We start from the raw sequence: 24,258 nt of genomic DNA, 5'->3' as shown, positions 1-24,258 counted from the left end.
GTTACAGAGACCCTGCAGGTACTATAACCCCTTCTCACTGATTGTATAGTACCTGGAGTCCCTGTCACTGTCCCTCCATTCATTGTTACAGAGACCCTGCAGGTACTATAACCCAATCTCACTGATTGTATAGTACCTGGAGTCCCTGTCACTGTCCCTCCATTCATTGTTACAGAGACCCTGCAGGTACTATAACCCCATCTCACTGATTGTATAGTACCTGGAGTCCCTGTCACTGTCCCTCCATTCATTGTTACAGAGATCCTGCAGGTACTATAACCCCTTCTCACTGATTGTATAGTACCTGGAGTCCCTGTCACTGTCCCTCCATTCATTGTTACAGAGACCCTGCAGGTACTATAACCCCATCTCACTGATTGTATAGTACCTGGAGTCCCTGTCACTGTCCCTCCATTCATTGTTACAGAGACCCTGCAGGTACTATAACCCCATCTCACTGATTGTATAGTACCTGGAGTCCCTGTCACTGTCCCTCCATTCATTGTTACAGAGATCCTGCAGGTACTATAACCCCTTCTCACTGATTGTATAGTACCTGGAGTCCCTGTCACTGTCCCTCCATTCATTGTTACAGAGACCCTGCAGGTACTATAACCCCTTCTCACTGATTGTATAGTACCTGGAGTCCCTGTCACTGTCCCTCCATTCATTGTTACAGAGACCCTGCAGGTACTATAACCCCTTCTCACTGATTGTATAGTACCTGGAGTCCCTGTCACTATCCCTCCATTCATTGTTACAGAGACCCTGCAGGTACTATAACCCCTTCTCACTGATTGTATAGTACCTGGAGTCCCTGTCACTGTCTCTCCATTCATTGTTACAGAGACCCTGCAGGTACTATAACCCCTTCTCACTGATTGTATAGTACCTGGAGTCCCTGTCACTGTCCCTCCATTCATTGTTACAGAGACCCTGCAGGTACTATAACCCCTTCTCACTGATTGTATAGTACCCGGAGTCCCTGTCACTGTCCCTCCATTCATTGTTACAGAGACCCTGCAGGTACTATAACCCCTTCTCACTGATTGTATAGTACCTGGAGTCCCTGTCCCTGTCACTGTCCCTCCATTCATTGTTACAGAGACCCTGCAGGTACTATAACCCCTTCTCACTGATTGTATAGTACCCGGAGTCCCTGTCACTGTCCCTCCATTCATTGTTACAGAGACCCTGCAGGTACTATAACCCCATCTCACTGATTGTATAGTACCTGGAGTTCCTGTCACTGTCCCTCCATTCATTGTTACAGAGACCCTGCAGGTACTATAACCCCTTCTCACTGATTGTATAGTACCTGGAGTCCCTGTCACTGTCCCTCCATTCATTGTTACAGAGACCCTGCAGGTACTATAACCCCTTCTCACTGATTGTATAGTACCCGGACTCCCTGTCACTGTCCCTCCATTCATTGTTACAGAGACCCAGCAGGTACTATAACCCCTTCTCACTGATTGTATAGTACCTGGAGTCCCTGTCACTGTCCCTCCATTCATTGTTACAGAGACCCTGCAGGTACTATAACCCCTTCTCACTGATTGTATAGTACCTGGAGTCCCTGTCACTGTCCCTCCATTCATTGTTACAAAGACCCTGCAGGTACTATAACCCCTTCTCACTGATTGTATAGTACCTGGAGTCCCTGTCACTGTCCCTCCATTCATTGTTACAGAGACCCTGCAGGTACTATAACCCCTTCTCACTGATTGTATAGTACCTGGAGTCCCTGTCACTGTCCCTCCATTCATTGTTACAGAGACCCTGCAGGTACTATAACCCCTTCTCACTGATTGTATAGTACCTGGAGTCCCTGTCACTGTCCCTCCATTCATTGTTACAGAAACCCTGTAGGTACTATAACCCCTTCTCACTGATTGTATAGTGCCTGGAGTCCCTGTCGCTGTCCCTCCATTCATTGTTACAGAGACCCTGCAGGTACTATAACCCCTTCTCACTGATTGTATAGTACCTGGAGTCCCTGTCACTGTCCCTCCATTCATTGTTACAGAGACCCTGCAGGTACTATAACCCCTTCTCACTGATTGTATAGTACCTGGAGTCCCTGTCACTGTCCCTCCATTCATTGTTACAGAGACCCTGCAGGTACTATAACCCAATCTCACTGATTGTATAGTACCTGGAGTCCCTGTCACTGTCCCTCCATTCATTGTTACAGAGACCCTGCAGGTACTATAACCCCATCTCACTGATTGTATAGTACCTGGAGTCCCTGTCACTGTCCCTCTATTCATTGTTACAGAGATCCTGAAGGTACTATAACCCCTTCTCACTGATTGTATAGTACCTGGAGTCCCTGTCACTGTCCCTCCATTCATTGTTACAGAGATCCTGCAGGTACTATAACCCCTTCTCACTGATTGTATAGTACCTGGAGTCCCTGTCACTGTCCCTCCATTCATTGTTACAGAGACCCTGCAGGTACTATAACCCCTTCTCACTGATTGTATAGTACCTGGAGTCCCTGTCACTGTCCCTCCATTCATTGTTACAGAGACCCTGCAGGTACTATAACCCCTTCTCACTGATTGTATAGTACCTGGAGTCCCTGTCACTGTCCCTCCATTCATTGTTACAGAGACTCTGCAGGTTCTATAACCCCTTCTCACTGATTGTATAGTACCTGGAGTCCCTGTCACTGTCCCTCTATTCATTGTTACAGAGACCTTGCAGGTACTATAACCCTTTCTCACTGATTGTATAGTACCTGGAGTCCCTGTCACTATCCCTCCATTCATTGTTACAGAGACCCTGCAGGTACTATAACCCCTTCTCACTGATTGTATAGTACCTGGAGTCCCTGTCACTGTCTCTCCATTCATTGTTACAGAGACCCTGCAGGTACTATAACCCCTTCTCACTGATTGTATAGTACCTGGAGTCCCATGTCACTGTCCCTCCATTCATTGTTACAGAGACCCTGCAGGTACTATAACCCCTTCTCACTGATTGTATAGTACCTGGAGTCCCTGTCACTGTCCCTCCATTCATTATTACAGAGACCCTGCAGGTACTATAACCCCTTCTCACTGATTGTATAGTACCTGGAGTCCCTGTCACTGTCCCTCTATTCATTGTTACAGAGACCTTGCAGGTACTATAACCCCTTCTCACTGATTGTATAGTACCTGGAGTCCCTGTCACTATCCCTCCATTCATTGTTACAGAGACCCTGCAGGTACTATAACCCCTTCTCACTGATTGTATAGTACCTGGAGTCCCTGTCACTGTCCCTCCATTCATTGTTACAGAGACCCTGCAGGTACTATAACCCCTTCTCACTGATTGTATAGTACCTGGAGTCCCTGTCACTGTCCCTCCATTCATTGTTACAGAGACCCTGCAGGTACTATAACCCCTTCTCACTGATTGTATAGTACCTGGAGTCCCTGTCACTGTCCCTCCATTCATTGTTACACAGACCCTGCAGGTACTATAACCCCTGCTCACTGATTGTATAGTACCTGGAGTCCCATGTCACTGTCCCTCCATTCATTGTTACAGAGACCCAGCAGGTACTATGACCCCTTCTCACTGATTGTATAGTACCTGGAGTCCCTGTCACTGTCCCTCCATTCATTGTTACAGAGACCCTGCAGGTACTATAACCCCTTCTCACTGATTGTATAGTACCTGGAGTCCCTGTCACTGTCCCTCCATTCATTGTTACAGAGACCCAGCAGGTACTATAACCCCTTCTCACTGATTGTATAGTACCCGGAGTCCCTGTCACTGTCCCTCCATTCATTGTTACAGAGATCCTGCAGGTACTATAACCCCTTCTCACTGATTGTATAGTACCTGGAGTCCCTGTCACTGTCCCTCCATTCATTGTTACAGAGACCCTGCAGGTACTATAACCCCTTCTCACTGATTGTATAGTACCTGGAGTCCCTGTCACTGTCCCTCCATTCATTGTTACAGAGACCCTGCAGGTACTATAACCCCTTCTCACTGATTGTATAGTACCCGGAGTCCCTGTCACTGTCCCTCCATTCATTGTTACAGAGACCCTGCAGGTACTATAACCCCTTCTCACTGATTGTATAGTACCCGGAGTCCCTGTCACTGTCCCTCCATTCATTGTTACAGAGACCCTGCAGGTACTATAACCCCTTCTCACTGATTGTATAGTACCTGGAGTCCCTGTCACTGTCCCTCCATTCATTGTTACAGAGACCCAGCAGGTACTATAACCCCTTCTCACTGATTGTATAGTACCTGGAGTCCCCTGCCACTGTCTCTCCATTCATTGTTACAGAGACCCTGCGGGTACTATAACCCCTTCTCACTGATTGTATAGTGCCCGGAGTCCCTGTCACTGTCCCTCCATTCATTGTTACAGAGACCCTGCAGGTACTATAACCCCTTCTCACTGATTGTATAGTACCTGGAGTCCCTGTCACTGTCCCTCCATTCATTGTTACAGAGACCCTGCAGGTACTATAACCCCTTATCACTGATTGTATAGTACCTGGAGTCCCTGTCACTGTCCCTCCATTCATTGTTACAGAGACCCTGCAGGTACTATAACCCCATCTCACTGATTGTATAGTACCTGGAGTCCCTGTCACTGTCCCTCCATTCATTGTTACAGAGACCCTGCAGGTACTATAACCCCATCTCACTGATTGTATAGTACCCGGAGTCCCTGTCACTGTCCCTCCATTCATTGTTACAGAGACCCTGCAGGTACTATAACCCCTTCTCACTGATTGTATAGTACCTGGAGTCCCATGTCACTGTCCCTCCATTCATTGTTACAGAGACCCTGCAGGTACTATAACCCCTTCTCACTGATTGTATAGTACCTGGAGTCCCTGTCACTGTCCCTCCATTCATTATTACAGAGACCCTGCAGGTACTATAACCCCTTCTCACTGATTGTATAGTACCTGGAGTCCCTGTCACTGTCCCTCTATTCATTGTTACAGAGACCTTGCAGGTACTATAACCCCTTCTCACTGATTGTATAGTACCTGGAGTCCCTGTCACTATCCCTCCATTCATTGTTACAGAGACCCTGCAGGTACTATAACCCCTTCTCACTGATTGTATAGTACCTGGAGTCCCTGTCACTGTCCCTCCATTCATTGTTACAGAGACCCTGCAGGTACTATAACCCCTTCTCACTGATTGTATAGTACCTGGAGTCCCTGTCACTGTCCCTCCATTCATTGTTACAGAGACCCTGCAGGTACTATAACCCCTTCTCACTGATTGTATAGTACCTGGAGTCCCTGTCACTGTCCCTCCATTCATTGTTACACAGACCCTGCAGGTACTATAACCCCTGCTCACTGATTGTATAGTACCTGGAGTCCCATGTCACTGTCCCTCCATTCATTGTTACAGAGACCCAGCAGGTACTATGACCCCTTCTCACTGATTGTATAGTACCTGGAGTCCCTGTCACTGTCCCTCCATTCATTGTTACAGAGACCCTGCAGGTACTATAACCCCTTCTCACTGATTGTATAGTACCTGGAGTCCCTGTCACTGTCCCTCCATTCATTGTTACAGAGACCCAGCAGGTACTATAACCCCTTCTCACTGATTGTATAGTACCCGGAGTCCCTGTCACTGTCCCTCCATTCATTGTTACAGAGATCCTGCAGGTACTATAACCCCTTCTCACTGATTGTATAGTACCTGGAGTCCCTGTCACTGTCCCTCCATTCATTGTTACAGAGACCCTGCAGGTACTATAACCCCTTCTCACTGATTGTATAGTACCCGGAGTCCCTGTCACTGTCCCTCCATTCATTGTTACAGAGACCCTGCAGGTACTATAACCCCTTCTCACTGATTGTATAGTACCTGGAGTCCCTGTCACTGTCCCTCCATTCATTGTTACAGAGACCCAGCAGGTACTATAACCCCTTCTCACTGATTGTATAGTACCTGGAGTCCCCTGCCACTGTCTCTCCATTCATTGTTACAGAGACCCTGCGGGTACTATAACCCCTTCTCACTGATTGTATAGTGCCCGGAGTCCCTGTCACTGTCCCTCCATTCATTGTTACAGAGACCCTGCAGGTACTATAACCCCTTCTCACTGATTGTATAGTACCCGGAGTCCCTGTCACTGTCCCTCCATTCATTGTTACAGAGACCCTGCAGGCACTATAACCCCTTCTCACTGATTGTATAGTACCTGGAGTCCCTGTCACTGTCCCTCCATTCATTGTTACAGAGACCCTGCAGGTACTATAACCCCTTCTCAGTGATTGTATAGTACCCAGAGTCCCTGTCACTGTCCCTCCATTCATTGTTACAGAGACCCTGCAGGTACTATAACCCCTTCTCACTGATTGTATAGTACCTGGAGTCCCTGTCACTGTCCCTCCATTCATTGTTACAGAGACCCTGCAGGTCATATAACCCCTTCTCACTGATTGTATAGTACCTGGAGTCACTGTCACTGTCTCTCCATTCATTGTTACAGAGAGCCTGCAGGCACTATAACCCCTTCTCACTGATTGTATAGTACCTGGAGTCCCTGTCGCTGTCCCTCCATTCATTGTTACAGAGACCCTGCAGGTACTATAACCCCTTCTCACTGATTGTATAGTACCTGGAGTCCCTGTCTCTGTCCCTCCATTCATTGTTACAGAGACCCTGCAGGTACTATAACCCCTTCTCACTGATTGTATAGTACCTGGAGTCCCTGTCACTGTCCCTCCATTCATTGTTACATAGACCCTGCAGGTACTATAACCCATTCTCACTGATTGTATAGTACCTGGAGTCACTGTCACTGTCCCTCCATTCATTGTTACAGAGACCCTGCAGGTACTATAACCCCTTCTCACTGATTGTATAGTACCTGGAGTCCCTGTCACTGTCCCTCCATTCATTGTTACAGAGATCCTGCAGGTACTATAACCCCTTCTCACTGATTGTATAGTACCTGGAGTCCCTGTCACTGTCTCTCCATTCAGTGTTACAGAGACCCTGCAGGTACTATAACCCCTTTTCACTGATTGTATAGTACCCGGAGTCCCTGTCACTGTCCCTCCATTCCTTGTTACAGAGACCCTGCAGGTACTATAACCCCTTTTCACTGATTGTATAGTACCCGGAGTCCCTGTCACTGTCCCTCCATTCCTTGTTACAGAGACCCTGCAGGTACTATAACCCCTTCTCACTGATTGTATAGTACCCGGAGTCCCTGTCACTGTCCCTCCATTCATTGTTAAAGAGACACTGCAGGTACTATAACCACATCTCATTGAATTGTTTGTATTACCTGGAGTCCCCTGGTACTCCATGTCAAACAAGTCAGAGTTCCTGAGACACTGTAGGCACTATAACCATTTCATAGTGCCTGGAGCCCCCGACGCTGTCCCTTCATACACTGTTAAATCAGTAGTTTTGAGCAGTTTAACACTGAATTGATGGTCCCTGGTCATCTACAGCCCAGGCCCACTGAAGGTGCAGCTAAAGCAGAGATTCCATAGCCATACCAATTCATACCAGCAATGGGCAGCTGTGATGGGCACAGAGTGATTAGCTGACACTCAGCCAATCACTGCCGCCCATTGCTGCTCAGCAGCACAAAGGGGATAGGTTGCTGGGGACTCTCATATAACATTAAACATTGTTTAACCCTGTAAGGACCAAACTTCTGGAATTAAAGGGAATCATGGCATGTCACACATGTCATGTGTCCTTAACCCCTTAAGGACACATGACGTGTGTGACATGTCATGATTCCCTTTTATTCCAGAAGTTTGGTCCTTAAGGGGTTAAGGGGGTTAAAACATAACAACGATACTGCCAGGTGACTTCACACTAACCATTTCAGTGAGATGAGGCAGCTACATTGTCCAATTAAAATATAAACCAGTTAATTTTTTATAAGGTAGCCAAAGTGTTATACAAGTACCTATGAAATGCATAGTTAAAGAAGTCACTACAGCTAAAATGAAAATGCATTCATAAGTGTAGTCATTACAGTTATTGTAATAATTGTGGGGCAATATATTAGAAATAATAGTTTGTGATAATTATGAAAAATTTATTAATTTTGTTCATGTTTTCTGGCATAATATGTCTGCTATCTGTAAAACGCTGTACCCCATACACTTGTGTGACAAAGCAATGGATTGGCAGAGATCTTCAATGCTTATGATCTCGGCAAAGGAGGTGAGGTGGGGGGCAGAGCCAAACACCCTGCTGACCAATCAGCATCTCCTCCGCGTTCATGGAGGAAGTTTGCATCTCCATGCAGAGCCTAGAGACGCTGAATGTCAGGGCTGCGCATTGTGCAGTACAGACCCAGGAAGCACCTCTAGTGGCTATCTGAGGAGAGGCCACTAGAGGTGTCCCTCAGTAGCAATGAAAATGCATGTGGCACAAGCTATAGACACCAGAACAACTACATTAAGTTGTTCTGGTGACTATAGTGTCCCTTTAAATTAACTCTGCCATCTCATTCTTTATTTTAATTCATGCGAATTTGAAAAATTTAAGAAATCCTTTGCCTACTTTTCTCACTTCCCCTTTCTAATGGCCGTCTTTATGCACCTTTTGGTCTGATTGAATTACCTGACCAGTTGGTCACTTTTTTGCAACTGTCCCTAGTCTTTCATAGCCTCCCGGCAGAAAGAGCACGCACATTTCAAAAGCAACGGACAGTGGTAAACAGACTTCAAAATACAGGGTCAGATAACTGACAAGACAACTGAAGGTGCACCAAGATGGCTTTCGGAAGTGGGGAGTGGGACTGGTAGGCAAGGAGTTTCTTCAAAACTTTCAATACACGTGAATTTAAAAAAAAACGAGATGGTATATTATAACATTAAGGTTTTACTTACGGTAGATATTAGATCAATTTGACGACAGTGTTCCTTTAAGCTGTATAGCTTACTTGAAAAGGACTGATTTTCACCAACTTGTAGATGACAAGTCACTGGTCACTTTCCTAAAACAAAAGCAAGTGTGATGCCCTCCTGCTAGTATTCTGCAATGAAAAATCCAATAATTAGCACATTTTCTATTTTGTTTATTCTTTAAGGTGCAAAATGAGCATGTTTGGTTCAACTGGAGGTTTTGGAACAACAGGAAACAGCATGTTTGGTAACACAGCGACTGACAACCACAATCCAATGAAGGTATTTTACTTTAATTTGCTATAACTGTTCAGATAAAAGCTGAATGTTTCTCTGTACCTAACATAAAATCCATTTATCGTTCACAGGACATTGAAGTGACTTCCCCCCCTGATGACAGCATTGGATGCTTGTCTTTCAGCCCCCCAACGTTACCTGGAAACTTCCTAATTGCAGGCTCTTGGGCTAATGATGTAAGATATGTTTTTTTACAGTTGTAAAGTTAAACTCTGTGAAACAGCAGGAAGCACCAGTAGTGGCTGTCTGGTAGAGAGCCACTAGAAGCAGTCTTAGCACTGCAGTGAAGACTTCCGTTTCTCTCAAACGGCAATGTTTAAACTTCATGGTTAAGGGGACAGGGACAGTGCAATGAGATGATGTGGTCTGGGTGCCTATAGTGTCCCTTTAATGCCACTGCCTTGGCAGTCTGGCATTTTGTACTTGGTTATTTTTACTAGTGGTTTATGCACACTCACAATATTTTTGTTGTTGTTTTTTTAAAAATAATTTTTGTTGTTGTTGTGCAGGTAGGTACAAAGCATCAGCAAACGCAACAACAGCGTACAAAGAGTCATACAGGCAAAACAGTGGCATGTGTAATTGCACAGTTTTTATGTTTTATGAACAAGCGTAACGTAGCTGGTGTGTCGCTGTATAGTATATGTGTGAGGTAAGACTGTGTCATGTGACCGTTATGTAGCTTAGGTCAGGCTAGGTACCGTGTGGTAGAGAGTGGCATTCTTGGTTTACCGTTGGCATAGACAATGATAAACTAGAATAAACAATTAGAAAACAAGTTGCATACACGGTATATGTGTGCTAAAGAAAGCTGGATAAATCTGCCTATGTAATGTTACTAATAGCAAGCTTAACCAGTATCCTAGCATCTGTCCCATTTAGCAAGCACAAGGCAGGTGCCAGCTGCAAATCCAATTGTGGTGCACATTATGTCCTATTGCCGGGATCAGCCGAGTCCTCTGTGTGGAAAGGCTGGGGGAGCATTCAGGAGAGAAGGTAGAGTTGACAACAGGTGGGACACTACAGGATCAAACTGCTTTTCGTGCACCTGTAAAGCTTCGGGCTGGAGCAGAGTTGCTTGTAGGTTAACTCCAGCTCTGAAAAGACAGATTTTAGGCTAATTTCGGCGATTCTCAATCAGAGCTCACTTGGCATGCGGTCATTCAGTTTGTCAGCCAGGCCCCGCCCCCCACACTCACAATACTTTGCATTGTAGGATTATACATAGTGTAATATAAAATATAATGGCAATAGTTTGACTGTCGCCATGTAAAGATCAAAGACTGTCAGATTTAAATAGTATATTATTGCTTTCTCGTGATCTTCTTTTATCTCCCCTTTTACAATCTCTGGATTTTATCTGGTAGGAGTAGTTTATTTTGCTGTATATCCCTCCTGACGTGTAATTAACACAAGGGCAATGCCCGCCTACTCTCCTGTTTGTGAGTCTCAACAGCAACTCACCAGAGACTTCAACAATTCTATATAATGTGAGCTGAGTTCTGAATAATGTCACTGTCATACTTTTACTTTACGTAGCTGTCCTCTAAGGATTTGTAATGCCCCAATATAACTCCTGCATGTGGAATTAGTCCTCTTTTATTAAATATTAACTTGATTTGATCACATATTTTCTTCTCATACCAGAATGCTATCAGTCTACTGGCCTGTAACAGCCACAGAAAAAAGGAGGGGAACCCCTTCTAATTCCAGCATTACCTCTCCTGTTGGGAATTATGTTATTCCTGTGTTTTGCTATTCTGGCATTAACGATCTGTACAATTACTGCAATATTCTCTAGACTCTGTGATCTAGAGAGTAACCTGACCCATCTTCTAGTCTCTTGCTTCCTTTCCATCCCATGAGTTTTGAAGAAGTACCATCTGTGAAATTTTCTTCTTAAATGTGCCATATGTGCTGCAGTGGGTGTCAGGGATCCTATTTATAATGTTTCCCTGCACAAAGAAAAGAGAAAAAGCAGTGTTTGCATTACTGCCTAGGGACACCTCTAGTTGCCACTCCTCAGACTGCCACTAGTTGTACAGCACTGACGTTCAGCATCTTCATGCTCTGTATGGAGGCGCCGAACTTTCCTGAAACTTTAATAGGGTACATCTCTATGAGGAGATGCTGATTGGCCAGTGTGGTGTTTGATACGCCCCCTGCCCGCCTCCTTGGCAGAGATTATCAGATTTGATGTAATTCTTTCCCATGGGTAAACTTTGGATTGGCTGAGATGAAAATATGTTGTTTGCACCCTATTGGGGGGGGGGGGGGCGGGGCTGCTAAAATACACCAAGATACACACTTTAGTTTTACAGGCTGTAAAATGTTTTACCTTGTCTTTTTTTTTTATTATTCTATAGGTTCGTTGTTGGGAAGTTCAGGATAACGGCCAGACCATCCCCAAAGCCCAGCAGATGCACACGGGACCAGTGCTTGATGTTTGCTGGAGTGATGTATGTATTTACAAAGATTCTGCCCGTTCTAATATTGTCTGTCTCTCTCTCTGTACTAGTGATCTCTTATGGTTATCGTGTTTCTAAGCTTGAATTTTAAAGGGACATTCTAAGCAACGTAACAGAGTATTCTCCTTGTATAGGTTATAGTGCAATGAGTTTTTCCTGTCTGCTTGAACATAGTTGCTTATTTCTTACATTAGCACCCACTCCTCCTGATTGTCTCTACTAAGAACCCAAGCAGGCACTGTAGCATGGAAAGTGGCTCGGTAGAATGCTGTAAATGGCCTAGTAACAAGGCTGTCCGCAAACTGACAGGAGCCGCGCTATGCCTGCTGTTTGCCCATTCAGCGGATCTAGGCTTCCTATGTGATGAAATTAATGTCACTGTTAACTTTACTACACATCCTATTTATAAGTTAAAGCCACACCACGTGAAACAGCACGAGAACATTACAGCTACCATGAATTCTAGTGGTTATTTGGTTAGAGTTCCCGTTTAATGGTGATTTTTTTTTTTTTTTATGGGTTTGTGTGTATATTTTTAATGCATTCTCTGTGTTATCAAACTTATGTTAACGGGAAATGGAAACGCTCGTTATAGTCCCTAAAGAGACCAGAAGGAGACTCTGTTGTCAGTACAGTCTGGTCTGAAGCCTGTTCCCATATCTTAGTGTCCTGCTCAGTTAGTATAATCAGAGCTTTAAGGCACAAAATATGTACAGAGGACGTATTGTTGTTTCTTGTACTGAAAGATATTCTGTTGTAAGATATGGCTCAACTAACCCAGAAAACCTGTATGATCTTATTACTATAGTTATCTAATGTTAATGAGTCAGTTTTACTACTTGCCTAGTTCATACAAATGTAACTAGTTAATATATCTGGATGGCTCCTAAGTTTTTTTTGTTTTTGTTGTTTTTTTTTATAAATATGTGTCAACTCATGTCGTAAGTTACCTTGCCTAAACAGTTGGAAATGTTCATATCCTCTTGTCAGCTCTGCCTACTGGTATTAGATCTGTTTTATTTTGAAATTAATATAAATGTTGTTATGATCACAATTGAATCCTACTGGATATTTCAAGCAATCCATGAATTGTTCTTTATTTTTGTCTGTATTCTTTGTTTTTAGGATGGGAGCAAAGTGTTTACTGCATCGTGTGATAAAACTGCAAAAATGTGGGATTTGAACAGCAATCAGTCCATTCAGGTTGCACAGGTAAGCCAATATACACGAATTATTACTTCTTAGACGCTGCACGAGAGATGTTTTCTTTACTTCCAAGTGCTGTACTACAGCTGTGGTAGTTTGATGACGCTCTTCATGAACTAAATATAAATGTATAGAGTGGCTTATGTGGCATTGCTCTCAATAAGCACTTGCACATTCCAATGATTTATTTAAGTTGAGGAATTTTTTTTATGGTTTTCAACAGGATACTTTGCTTTTCTCAAAATAAAAACTGCTACTCACATTTTTAATGTTTATGGCAGTATGCTTATATGTATTGTTAGTTATATATTGCATTGCTGTAAGCTTCCTTTTTAAAAGCGCAGTTTAGGAACCATAATCATATTGATGACTTGGTTATTTAGGGTTTAGGTGCCGTCCACGCTTCTTGGACAAACAGTTTTGTTTGGAGTGGTATAGCCAACAAACTAAAACAGGTGATCAAATAGACGATCTCAGCCAATCCAATGCTTTATACAGGAAAGCACTGGGAGACTAGCGAACATACGCGGAAAAAACACCACGCAGCAATCACATGGTTTCTGTGAAACGCCCCCGCTGCAGCAATCGCATGGTTTCTATGAATTGCCCCGCTGCAGCAATCGCATGGTTTCTATGAATCGCCCCCACTGCAGCAATCGCATGGTTTCTATGAAACGCCCCGCTGCGGCAATCGTATGGTTTCTATGAAACGCCCCGCTGCGGCAATCGCATGGTTTCTGTGAAACGCCCCCGCTGCAGCAATCGCATGGTTTCTATGAATCGCCCCCGCTGCGGCAATCGTATGATTTCTATGAAACGCCCCGCTGCGGCAATCGCATGGTTTCTATGAAACGCCCCCGCTGCGGCAATCGCATGGTTTCTATGAAACGCCCCCGCTGCGGCAATCGCATGGTTTCTATGAAACGCCCCCGCTGCGGCAATCGCATGGTTTCTATGAAACGCCCCGCTGCGGCAATCGCATGGTTTCTATGAAACGCCCCGCTGCGGCAATCGCATGGTTTCTATGAAACGCCCCCGCTGCGGCAATCGTATGGTTTCTATGAAACGCCCCGCTGCGGCAATCGCATGGTTTCTGTGAAACGCCCCCGCTGCAGCAATCGCATGGTTTCTATGAATCGCCCCCGCTGCGGCAATCGTATGATTTCTATGAAACGCCCCGCTGCGGCAATCGCATGGTTTCTATGAAACGCCCCCGCTGCGGCAATCGCATGGTTTCTATGAAACGCCCCCGCTGCGGCAATCGCATGGTTTCTATGAAACGCCCCCGCTGCGGCAATCGCATGGTTTCTATGAAACGCCCCCGCTGCGGCAATCGCATGGTTTCTATGAAACGCCCCCGCTGCGGCAATCGCATGGTTTCTATGAAACGCCCCCGCTGCGGCAATCGCATGGTTTCTATGAAACGCCCCCGCTGCGGCAATCGCATGGTTTCTATGAAAGGCCCCCGCTGCGGCAATCGCATGGTTTCTATGAAACGCCCCCGCTGCGGCAATCGCATGGTTTCTATGAAACGCCCCCGCTGCGGCAATCGCATGGTTTCTATGAATCGCCCCCGCTGCGGCAATCGCATGGTTTCTATGAAACGCCCCCGCTGCGGCAATCGCATGGTTTCTATGAAACGCCCCCGCTGCGGCAATCGCATGGTTTCTATGAAACGCCCCCGCTGCGGCAGTCGCATGGTTTCTATGAAACGCCCCCGCTGCGGCAAACGCATGGTTTCTATGAAACGCCCCCGCTGCGGCAATCGCATGGTTTCTATGAAACGCCCCCGCTGCGGCAATCGCATGGTTTCTATGAATCGCCCCCGCTGCGGCAGTCGCATGGTTTCTATGAAACGCCCCCGCTGCGGCAATCGCATGGTTTCTATGAAACGCCCCGCTGCGGCAATCGCATGGTTTCTATGAACCGCCCCCGCTGCGGCAATCGCATGGTTTCTATGAACCGCCCCCGCTGCGGCAATCGCATGGTTTCTATGAAACGCCCCCGCTGCGGCAATCGCATGGTTTCTATGAAACGCCCCCGCTGCGGCAATCGCATGGTTTCTATGAAACGCCCCCGCTGCGGCAATCGCATGGTTTCTATGAAACGCCCCCGCTGCGGCAATCGCATGGTTTCTATGAAACGCCCCCGCTGCGGCAATCGCATGGTTTCTATGAAACGCCACGCTGCGACAATCACATGGTCTGCAATAAAAACATTCCTGCAGAATTGCAGTGTTTTCAGGAGCAGGGTATCATTACGATAAAGTGGTCTGAGTTGCTATAATGTACCTTTAAAAATGATACACACCATATGTAGTCTTTAATGTGCTGCATGGGGCTATTTACCACAATAAGTAAGGCTTGGTTGCTTTTTTAATGTTGTTTTCTGATGAATAGATTTTCTTTTCTTTTTTTAACATAAATCATGCCTTGATTTCTTGTTTTATTAGCACGATGCTCCAATAAAGACCGTCCATTGGATAAAGGCAGCTAATTACAGCTGCATCATGACCGGGAGCTGGGATAAGACCCTGAAGGTATATCCAATGTGTTATCTTCCATTGCATTGAAGTGAGCTTGTAGCTATTTTCATGTGTTGAGGCCTGTGCCCCCGACCAGTCACTAATAACATGTAATCTGTGTGGTAGTACAATTGTAAATAAAATATCCAAGATTAGTAATAGCCCAAGTTCTGAACCAAAATAAAACCTAGAATTTGACTCTCTTTTCAACCATAATTTACCGATTATATGAAACAATTTAATATGAGTAAAATCTAAAAGTGTGATAAATTAGGAAATGTTATTTTTCCAAGTTCTGCATGGCATTCTAACTGTGAATGTCATAATACTACTAGCTTTTACTGCAATCAAATATGCATAATTGTGTGCTGTAATGTCCCACAGGTACAACTATGCCCTCCCCATGTACAGGTTTCATAATGTTTTTAAAAGTTTATGGGTAAAATACATGTCTTTCCCCCTTTTCGGTTTTTACACATTGAAATTTACCAGATTGGTTTGCTGGGCCTATGTTGCCTTTGAGACCGTATAGCAGCCCCGGAATGAAAATGTACCCCATCATGGCATACCATTTGCAAAAGTAGACCACCCAGAGTATTTAAAATGGGGTATGTCCAGTCTTTTTTTTTTTTGTAGCCATCTAGTCGCAAACCCTGGCCAAAGTAATTGTTCATGTTTTTTTTATTTATGGTCTTAACCCACCGCCAATTGGTGGGTGTTGAAGAGGACTAGGTCTACCCTCCATTACTATTTAGGACACCACCTGCCGCCAACGGGTGAGGGCTAGGGGACAATGCAACCTACTGTATTATTTAGGACTCTTACTTGCTGCCAATGGGTGGAGGCAGTGGGAACATTATATAATTTACTTATATCCCCCCACTTGGAAGTTAAAGGATCACTATAGGGTCAGGAACATAAACATGTATTCCTGACCCTATAGGGAAAACCCACCATTTAGGTGGCTTGTCCTCCCCCTTAGCCCCCTCAGAATGGGTTAAAACTCACCTTATTTTCAGCTCTCCACGGTTCCACCGGTGCTGACCACGCCCCCTTGGTGACATCATCAAATGGGGAAAGCATTGGATTGGCTAAAATTGGCAAGGGGCTGGACCAAACACCGTTTTGGCCAATCAGCACCTCCTCATAGAGATGCATTGAATCAGTGAATCTCTATGAGGAAAATTCAGCATCCCCATGCAGAGCGTGGAGACGCTGAACTGCAGGGCTGCCTACTGTGCCGCCCTGAGCCAGGAAGCCCCTCTAGTGGCCATCAGAGGAGTGGCCACTTGGAGGTGTCCCTAGGGGCAATGTAAACACTGTTTTTTTTTTTTTTCTAGAAAGGCATGAAAATGCCTGAAGGGAGCTATTATACTCACCAGAGCAAATACATTAAGCTGTAGTTGTTCTGGTGACTATAGTGCCCCTTTATTTTATTAGGATCCCCCCTTTTTTGGGACCTGTGCCAGGTACCCCTACCCATAGTCTGCTCGCTGTTTCGTAGACATGCCCCTCATGGCACGGTGGGTAAGGGCAGGGAGGAGGATTTAACCTCCCTTATACTAACATGGGGTTCATATTGACCCCCATAGGCCAAGGGTGAGGGAGTGCATGGGCTGACTTAGGAAGTGGTGAAGAGCACAGTTCCCCACCGGTTCTATTTTGAAATATTAGAAGAAGCAGAAGGGAGCTGGTAGTTCGCTCCTTGTAGTATAAAATGACCGAATTGCAGGACGATGTTTCTTGCAACAAAGCCATTCACGCTTGGTTTCCTTTGTTGTAATTTGTATTCGTTCATTCGTCTTTTGGCCGAATAGCTAAAATTCTGATGATAATGAATGCCCGAGTCCTAGTGCTTACTATATGGATATATTAAATATTACCTGAAACTTTTAAAAGAAGTGAACCCATGAAAAGGTTTTGACTTGTTTGCACTTACAGAACTGACATCCATACATTTTGTATTACACCTAAGATTAGCTTAAGAAACGTTTTGTATTTATATTACCAGGAGAATTGGTCCTGCAATACTCTGTTTCCTTTCTAGTAATGGCTGTATACATGATCTATCATCAAATTACTCCTCTAATGTCTTTTATTATTGTGTTGGTTGTTAAAAAAGCAACATCAGCTTTCTTTTTTAATTAGTGCATTAGCCACATTCAACAGTAGGTGGAGCTGTTCCATAGTTATAGACTGGAGTGCCGCTTATTTCTACACTTTGCATGTCTTTGGTTAAATTTTATTGATAATAAGCACACCGAGATCATAAACAATGTTATTATCTTCCATTAATTTCAATCCAGTGCAGGTTCTTTATGCAAAAACACCATCATCAATAATGATTTTAGCCATAAACATTACACTGCCATGGCTATTTCACATATTTATGTTTATTTTTTATGAAATATATCTCCAAACTCGCACAGTTCTTATTTTGCTTTGTATTTAACATGACCACAGCAAAAACATGTAAACTTTGAATCTGCAAACCTGAGTGACCTCATCAGAGAACGCTGACAAAGCTCGATTACTTTGCAATGCCCTTGAAATGTAATGGGTTTTCCATGTGTAAACAGTAAGTGGTGGTAAACAGTCTGGTTTCAACTATTGTCAGACACTAGCATAGATAGAACAGTGTTCTTAAAACCTGTCGTTAGGACCAAGCTCAGAGTGTCAGCTGATGCTCCCAGCCAGTGAATGAAGAGCAAATAAGTACCATTGAGTGATAAATAATTTATCTTTCACTAGTTATCAAAAATATTGCGGGGGAATAGTCAATGACATGGTATTTAATGTGTGTACGCCTGTATAACATCCGACTTTTGTTTGTTTCTGTGCAGTTTTGGGATACTCGCTCGCCAAATCCACTGATGACACTGCAGCTTCCTGAGAGATGTTACTGCGCTGATGTGGTAAGTGAACAGTAGCTGTCTGTGAATGTTCTAGGAATGTGTCACAATCCTAGCGCACAGTGACACAGTGAGGGAGGCATGTGTGACCGTGTCTTGTGACGAGAAAAGTCAGGTAATTGCCATGGAAACCAGAGTTCTATATTATCTTGAGGATTATTCCAATATGCAACTTTGCTCCATTTTCAAAGTCATGATGCCAAGATAGATCTCCACCAGAGTGTCTGACATTCAGTCACCGATCTCTGTTAAATAATTGGAGCGGAGTTTTTATCACAAGTGAACTTGTTTGTTTCTGAAGTGTCAAGAAACCTGGGAACTGATTCTTTTTTTATTCATCTACTTTTTAACTGTTTCTTGCAGGTTTATCCAATGGCGGTTGTCGCCACTGCAGAGAGAGGGTTAATAGTGTATCAACTGGAGAACCAGCCCTCTGAATTCAGGAGGATAGAGTCTCCTCTTAAACATCAGGTAACAAATGCACCCCTGCTGTATGCTGTAGCTGTGACATGCAGAGAAAATGCACTGAAATTAATAGGAGACTGGCTTTAAAAACCTTGCAGCAAATACACTAGTGTTTATCTCCTCCAAAAAAGACAGATATTTGCAGACGTTGAGCGGATTTAATAAACTTTTGTACACTTTATTCATGTTAGGAAATCTTCTAATCCATTATCACCTTTTGCTCGTAACCCAGAGAAACATATAAAACCACAACAAAGAGCTTACAGTTTGTGTAGTAAGTCTGGTTTACTCCCATAGTACAGCACTTGTAACCTAGCTCTCAATTATAATTTCCGTGTATTGGCTGAAAGCAATGACTTAATAGAAGAACATTTAAAGTGTCACTCCAGGCACCAAAGCCACTTCAGCTTACTAAAGTGGTTATAGTGCCAGATTCCCGACCCTGCAGTCTTTTCTTTTTCAGAAAACTATCTAATTCCCAAGATAACCACCTTTTACACCATGTGTGTAGGGCCTTTCCTTAGGGCTGTGAGTCAGAAGCCTGCAATTATCATGTTGGCGTGCACCAACATAATAACCATAACAGGGCTTAAGATTCCAAGTCCTGTGCTACTCGCCAAGCCTTAACCGTTATTTGCCGCTGCAAGCTGGGAGAGTCTATGGCACACTCAGCAGAGGGGAAATTCTACTCTCCAGGACTACATTTACACTTACTAGCAGTGGTATTAGTGAATAATTCAAACCTTCCCATAACCTATACTACTTACAGGCACTATGCTGGGGAGCATCTGTCTGCAAATAACGCTAGAGGAACCCCTCTGTGTTATGTGATGCGGAGAATAATTGCACATTGTGACTAAAGGAATGGGCTGGATTAATCACGCAGATAACCATACTCACCAATTATATCTCCATGCGACTCTGTGAAAAACACTAGATTAGATTCAGCCCAGCAAGTATAAATAAAGTGCGAGGCGAAATGCGGATATTAATTGGCTTCAGACGCCAGTTCTGCAGGTTTTAGGGGTTTAGTTGGAAATGTACATTGATTTTGCCAGAAATTACCATTTGCAATAAAATATATTTTTAGACGTAAAGTAAATAAACTCACTCTGTTTCTCCTGGGATATTTACATGATGATATGCAAATGCATAATAAATTGTAACTAGGGGGAAATTAGTAATATCCTGACAGATACCGATTTACATGATGAGCTCATTGTTCAGCTCTAGACAAACCAGAATCCCTGAGAACTGAGAGTGCTTCTCTTACGTAGATATGGATGTTGATTCCTCGACCTCCAGATAAATCTGACGAACTGCTATAGATCAGGGATGACTAACTTGGACACTTATTTGTCAAGTGCATTTTTGATGACGTTCAGCAAGTTTAGCCTATGTTCGCATGCAGTGCCCAAGTGGGTGACACCCGGGTGAAAAGGAATTCCAGCTTGTGTGTTTGTTTTTCCAGCACCGATGTGTCGCCATATTTAAAGACAAACAGAACAAGCCTACTGGCTTTGCTTTGGGGAGTATCGAAGGACGAGTTGCTATTCATTACATCAATCCCCCAAACCCGTAAGTATCAGACATTTAGCTCAGTCTGAAAAACCAGGCTAAACTATGCATTTGTAACAAATATCTATTTATTCCAGAGCCAAAGACAACTTCACATTTAAATGCCATCGCTCCAACGGGACAAACACAACTGCACCACAGGACATATATGCTGTAAGTCTCCCTCCGATCATCAATCAGTGTTTAATTACTCTTCACTTCATACTTGGCCTTTGTTAAACCTGCTCTTCATGGGGGCTATTATTGAGAAGACTGAAAAGATAACATTACATTTTAGACCAATTGAAATTTAGCTAAGTTGGAGCTATTCTTCCAGTTTGGCTATTCTCACCTAAGGCTTGCAATTAAATGTTCAATTCCCCATTCAACCCAATTATGTTTCTATACTAACCCAAGAACAGTCTGCCTGTTGCATCAGTTTCAAAAAATGAAATTAAATATGGTATCATTATTATTGCCATTTATATAGCGCCAACAGATTCCGTAGCGCTTTACAATATTATGAGAGGGAGGATTTAACTATAAATAGGACAATTACACATAAACTTACAGGAATTAGAGGTTGAAGAGAGCCCTGCTCAAACAAGCCTACAGTCTATCGGAGGTGGGGTATAAAACACAATAGGATGGGAAATAGCAATCAAATGAGGTGGGAGTGAAGCAGAGCTGGAGGAGAGAGTAGAGTGCTGCCCTTTAGGAGAGAGCAAGAGACAGGTATGTGAGGTAGAGGTTACTCTGGGATGCCATATGCTTTCCTAAATAGATGGGTTTTAAGGCACTTCTTAAACGATTGAAGACTAGGGGAGAGTCTGATGGGGGTAGGCAGGCTATTGTATAGGAAGGGAGCTGCCCGCGGGAAGTCCTGCAAGTCTGAGTTGGCCGTACACGTGCAAGCAGCGGTCAGGAGAAGGTCGCAGAGTGGAGAGACTGAGAAGGGGCATACCTATGGATAAGGGAAGAGATATGAGGGGCTAGAATTGGTCATTGCTTTATATGTATGGGTTAGCACTTTGAATTGACTCCTATAGGATACAGAAAGCCAATGTAAGGACTGACGGGTGAGATTTGAGAGCGACTAGAGAGGAAAATCAGTCTAGCAGCAGCATTCATTACAGACTGTAGCGGGGCAGTACGACTTATGGGAAGACCTATTAGGAGAGAGTTACAATAATACATGTGAGAAATTACTAGAACACAGATCCTAGATCCTTGGTAGCATCTTGCTTAAGAAAGGGACGGATGCGGGCGATGTTTTTAATATGGAATCTGCAGGACTTGGTAAAATGCTGGATGTGTCTTTCCAGAAGCTTTGAGGAAAAAGGGAGGCAGAGATATGGGACAATAGTTAGAGGGGGAGGATGGGTAGAGATGTTTTTTCGTTTTTTGTTTTTTTTCAGGATGGGTATTACAGTGGCATGTTTAAGGTATTAAGTGTGACCCAATTTTAGTTTGTTACTGGGTGATGCTTTCTTTTCAAATATTTTTTGTTGAAAGTTTTTTGCAAATTTTACAACAAATTCTAAAAACATTGTAATAAAAAAAGAAGGGGGGAGGGGAGAACTTGGAAGAAGGAAGGGGGAGGTCCATCCTTTATTACAATCAATGCAGTATTGTATAAGGCATATAAATCATACGATACTGTACATTTATAAAGCACGTTTTTACGAGTTATAGACTTTTTTTACTTCAACTTCCCATAAATCCCATGGGTGATGCTTTCTATGCACAAATTGAGTAAAAGGTATTTAAATCCTGGACTAATCCATGAGTGATAAGACTTGCATCTAGTGCGAACACTTAACGCTTCAAAGTACTTTATTATTGAAGGCCAGGGGCTGGATGCCTTTATTTTTTAAATGTGTTCAATCCCAAATGTTCTGTAAAACATAAATATTTAGGACCATATGTATAATTAGCACTGGAAGCTATGAGAACAAGTAATAAACATTATCTAATTTGATTTAAGGTAAATAACTTGACACACAATTAATCCTTGTCCTGAGTTTCAAAACACAGGACAAGGATTCATTTTCTGTAAAGTTATTTTTTGGTGGCAATTATCCTTTAAACGTTCTTCGCTAAATATGTTTTAGTGTTCGTAAATGGCCTCTGCATCCTGTTTTCGGGTGTTTCAGGTGAACGGAATTGCCTTCCATCCTGTGCATGGCACTCTGGCCACAGTGGGTTCCGATGGCCGATTCAGCTTCTGGGACAAAGACGCGAGAACCAAACTGAAAACCTCTGAGCAGCTAGACCAGCCAATCTCTGCTTGCTGCTTCAATCACAACGGGAACATTTTCGCTTATTCTTCAAGCTACGACTGGTCAAAGGTGTGTGCATCTACTGGTTACTGTTACTGCTGTCATACCACCATTAAATCCAACAGGCTGTTGAAATAACAGATCTTCCTTTCTCTTTGCAGGGACATGAGTTCTACAACCCACAAAAGAAGAATTACATATTTCTGCGCAACGCGGCAGAAGAGCTAAAACCGAGAAACAAGAAGTAATAGGTACCTTTGTTTACCTAATTTTGTTTTGTTTAATTTTTTTTTATCTTTCTTTCTGTAGATTAAATTTAGTGACCTGTTCTAGATCCCATTTTCTACCGTCCACCCAGTCATTTTACAGTTTAAACAAGTCACGAACCGGGTCATTGTCTCCCTCTTACTTTGTAGTGATTTGTCCTTTCTCTCCCTACAGAGAATGTTAGTCTCCTAAGGGGATTTGCTGTGAGATCCTTATGCACGGCTCACTGTTGGCTTATCCGGTCCCTGTCATTGTCAGTGTGTCTCGCAGAGAGCGAGTCGAGGAACTTTGAATTTGCATATTTAAAAAGTGTACACAGGCATTCTATTCTCATTATCATACTTCATGGTCCTTGCACAGGGTTATCCATTAAATTGTGACTTATCAGAAGATCAAAGTGAATTTAGAACTTTAGGCCAAGATTTGCGTATTTGGAAAAAGTTGTAAATGATTTCAGTTCTACTATTTTTTAAGGTATTTTCATATGAAGTTGTACCAAATCGTAATTTGTCTGAACAGCAGTTCTGACCTCCGTATTGTCTTTTCTAACAGCACAGACTACACGGGACACAGTGGGAAGAATATTGGCATCTGATCTGACCAGCACAGGATTTGCATTTGGACACTATAATATTAAATCCACTGTTGTAAAAACTGCGTTTTATTTTCTGGATGTGTTCCTGGGGACCTCACGTATATGTTTTACCCGTGTACAGACTACAAACGGTGCCTGTAGGCAAGAGCAGAAGATAAATGGCTTGCTTTGCAGCCGCAGACACTTCCGTGCCGACGGATCCTTTTACCAGAGTGAGATGGTCCTGCATGCTGATACAGAATCCTGCCTTAACACGTACATGCTGTAAAACGAACAGGCTTTCCGATGGGTTTTATTTTATATTTGAATAAATTTTTCTTTTTATTAAGCAGTGCAGTTTTTTTCAAATGATGGGTTTCCATCATAAATGAGCACTAATGGTTTATTTACTAAATACTGAGTTCGCTTGAAGAAAGCAAAAATGTCCGTTGTAAACGATGAAATATTGTTTTTGCAAAAGCAATGATAGCAGTAATTCTCTGGTATTTATATTTTACTAAATCCTGTTGATTTCAGTTTTAAATATTCTGAGTTTACTGCCGGAGATTCTTCTCACAAAAAGAGACCACATTATGGTTCTTAACTTTTACACAAATAGATCTAATTTTCCTTTCTTTTAGTGACTGAAACACAAATTCAGTACATATAATCTTGGCAAACTATTCTTCGATTTTAAAATTGGCTTTGTACATAAATGAAGATAACCATCACAGCAGAAGAAGTATCAAGTGGCTTTCTTCATTCATGCTTTTTCCTTGAAGTCCCTTCCTGGATAAGTGGACGGATGAAGCTTAGTACTGGACCTCCTT

General features: G+C 43.4%; 1 protein-coding gene across 1 annotated transcript in view; it reads left to right on the top strand.

Moving 5' to 3' along the window:
- The window catches only part of RAE1 (ribonucleic acid export 1), a 34,831-nt gene extending 11,054 nt beyond the window's left edge, over positions 1-23,777 (top strand). The window contains exons 2-13 of the mRNA XM_063459546.1: positions 9,062-9,158; positions 9,245-9,349; positions 11,540-11,632; positions 12,767-12,853; positions 15,300-15,386; positions 18,215-18,286; positions 18,647-18,754; positions 20,220-20,326; positions 20,404-20,479; positions 22,462-22,656; positions 22,749-22,838; positions 23,407-23,777. Of these exons, the coding sequence (XP_063315616.1) occupies positions 9,069-9,158; positions 9,245-9,349; positions 11,540-11,632; positions 12,767-12,853; positions 15,300-15,386; positions 18,215-18,286; positions 18,647-18,754; positions 20,220-20,326; positions 20,404-20,479; positions 22,462-22,656; positions 22,749-22,835 (1,107 nt within the window). The 5' untranslated portion in view covers positions 9,062-9,068 and the 3' untranslated portion in view covers positions 22,836-22,838; positions 23,407-23,777. The remainder of the gene's footprint in view (positions 1-9,061; positions 9,159-9,244; positions 9,350-11,539; positions 11,633-12,766; positions 12,854-15,299; positions 15,387-18,214; positions 18,287-18,646; positions 18,755-20,219; positions 20,327-20,403; positions 20,480-22,461; positions 22,657-22,748; positions 22,839-23,406) is intronic.
- Positions 23,778-24,258: the final 481 nt, after the last annotated feature.

The sequence above is a fragment of the Pelobates fuscus genome, chromosome 6 (assembly GCF_036172605.1).
Source record: "Pelobates fuscus isolate aPelFus1 chromosome 6, aPelFus1.pri, whole genome shotgun sequence".
In the NCBI taxonomy this organism is placed as follows: Eukaryota; Metazoa; Chordata; class Amphibia; order Anura; family Pelobatidae; genus Pelobates; species Pelobates fuscus.
This window is presented reverse-complemented; position numbering and strand designations above follow the sequence as displayed.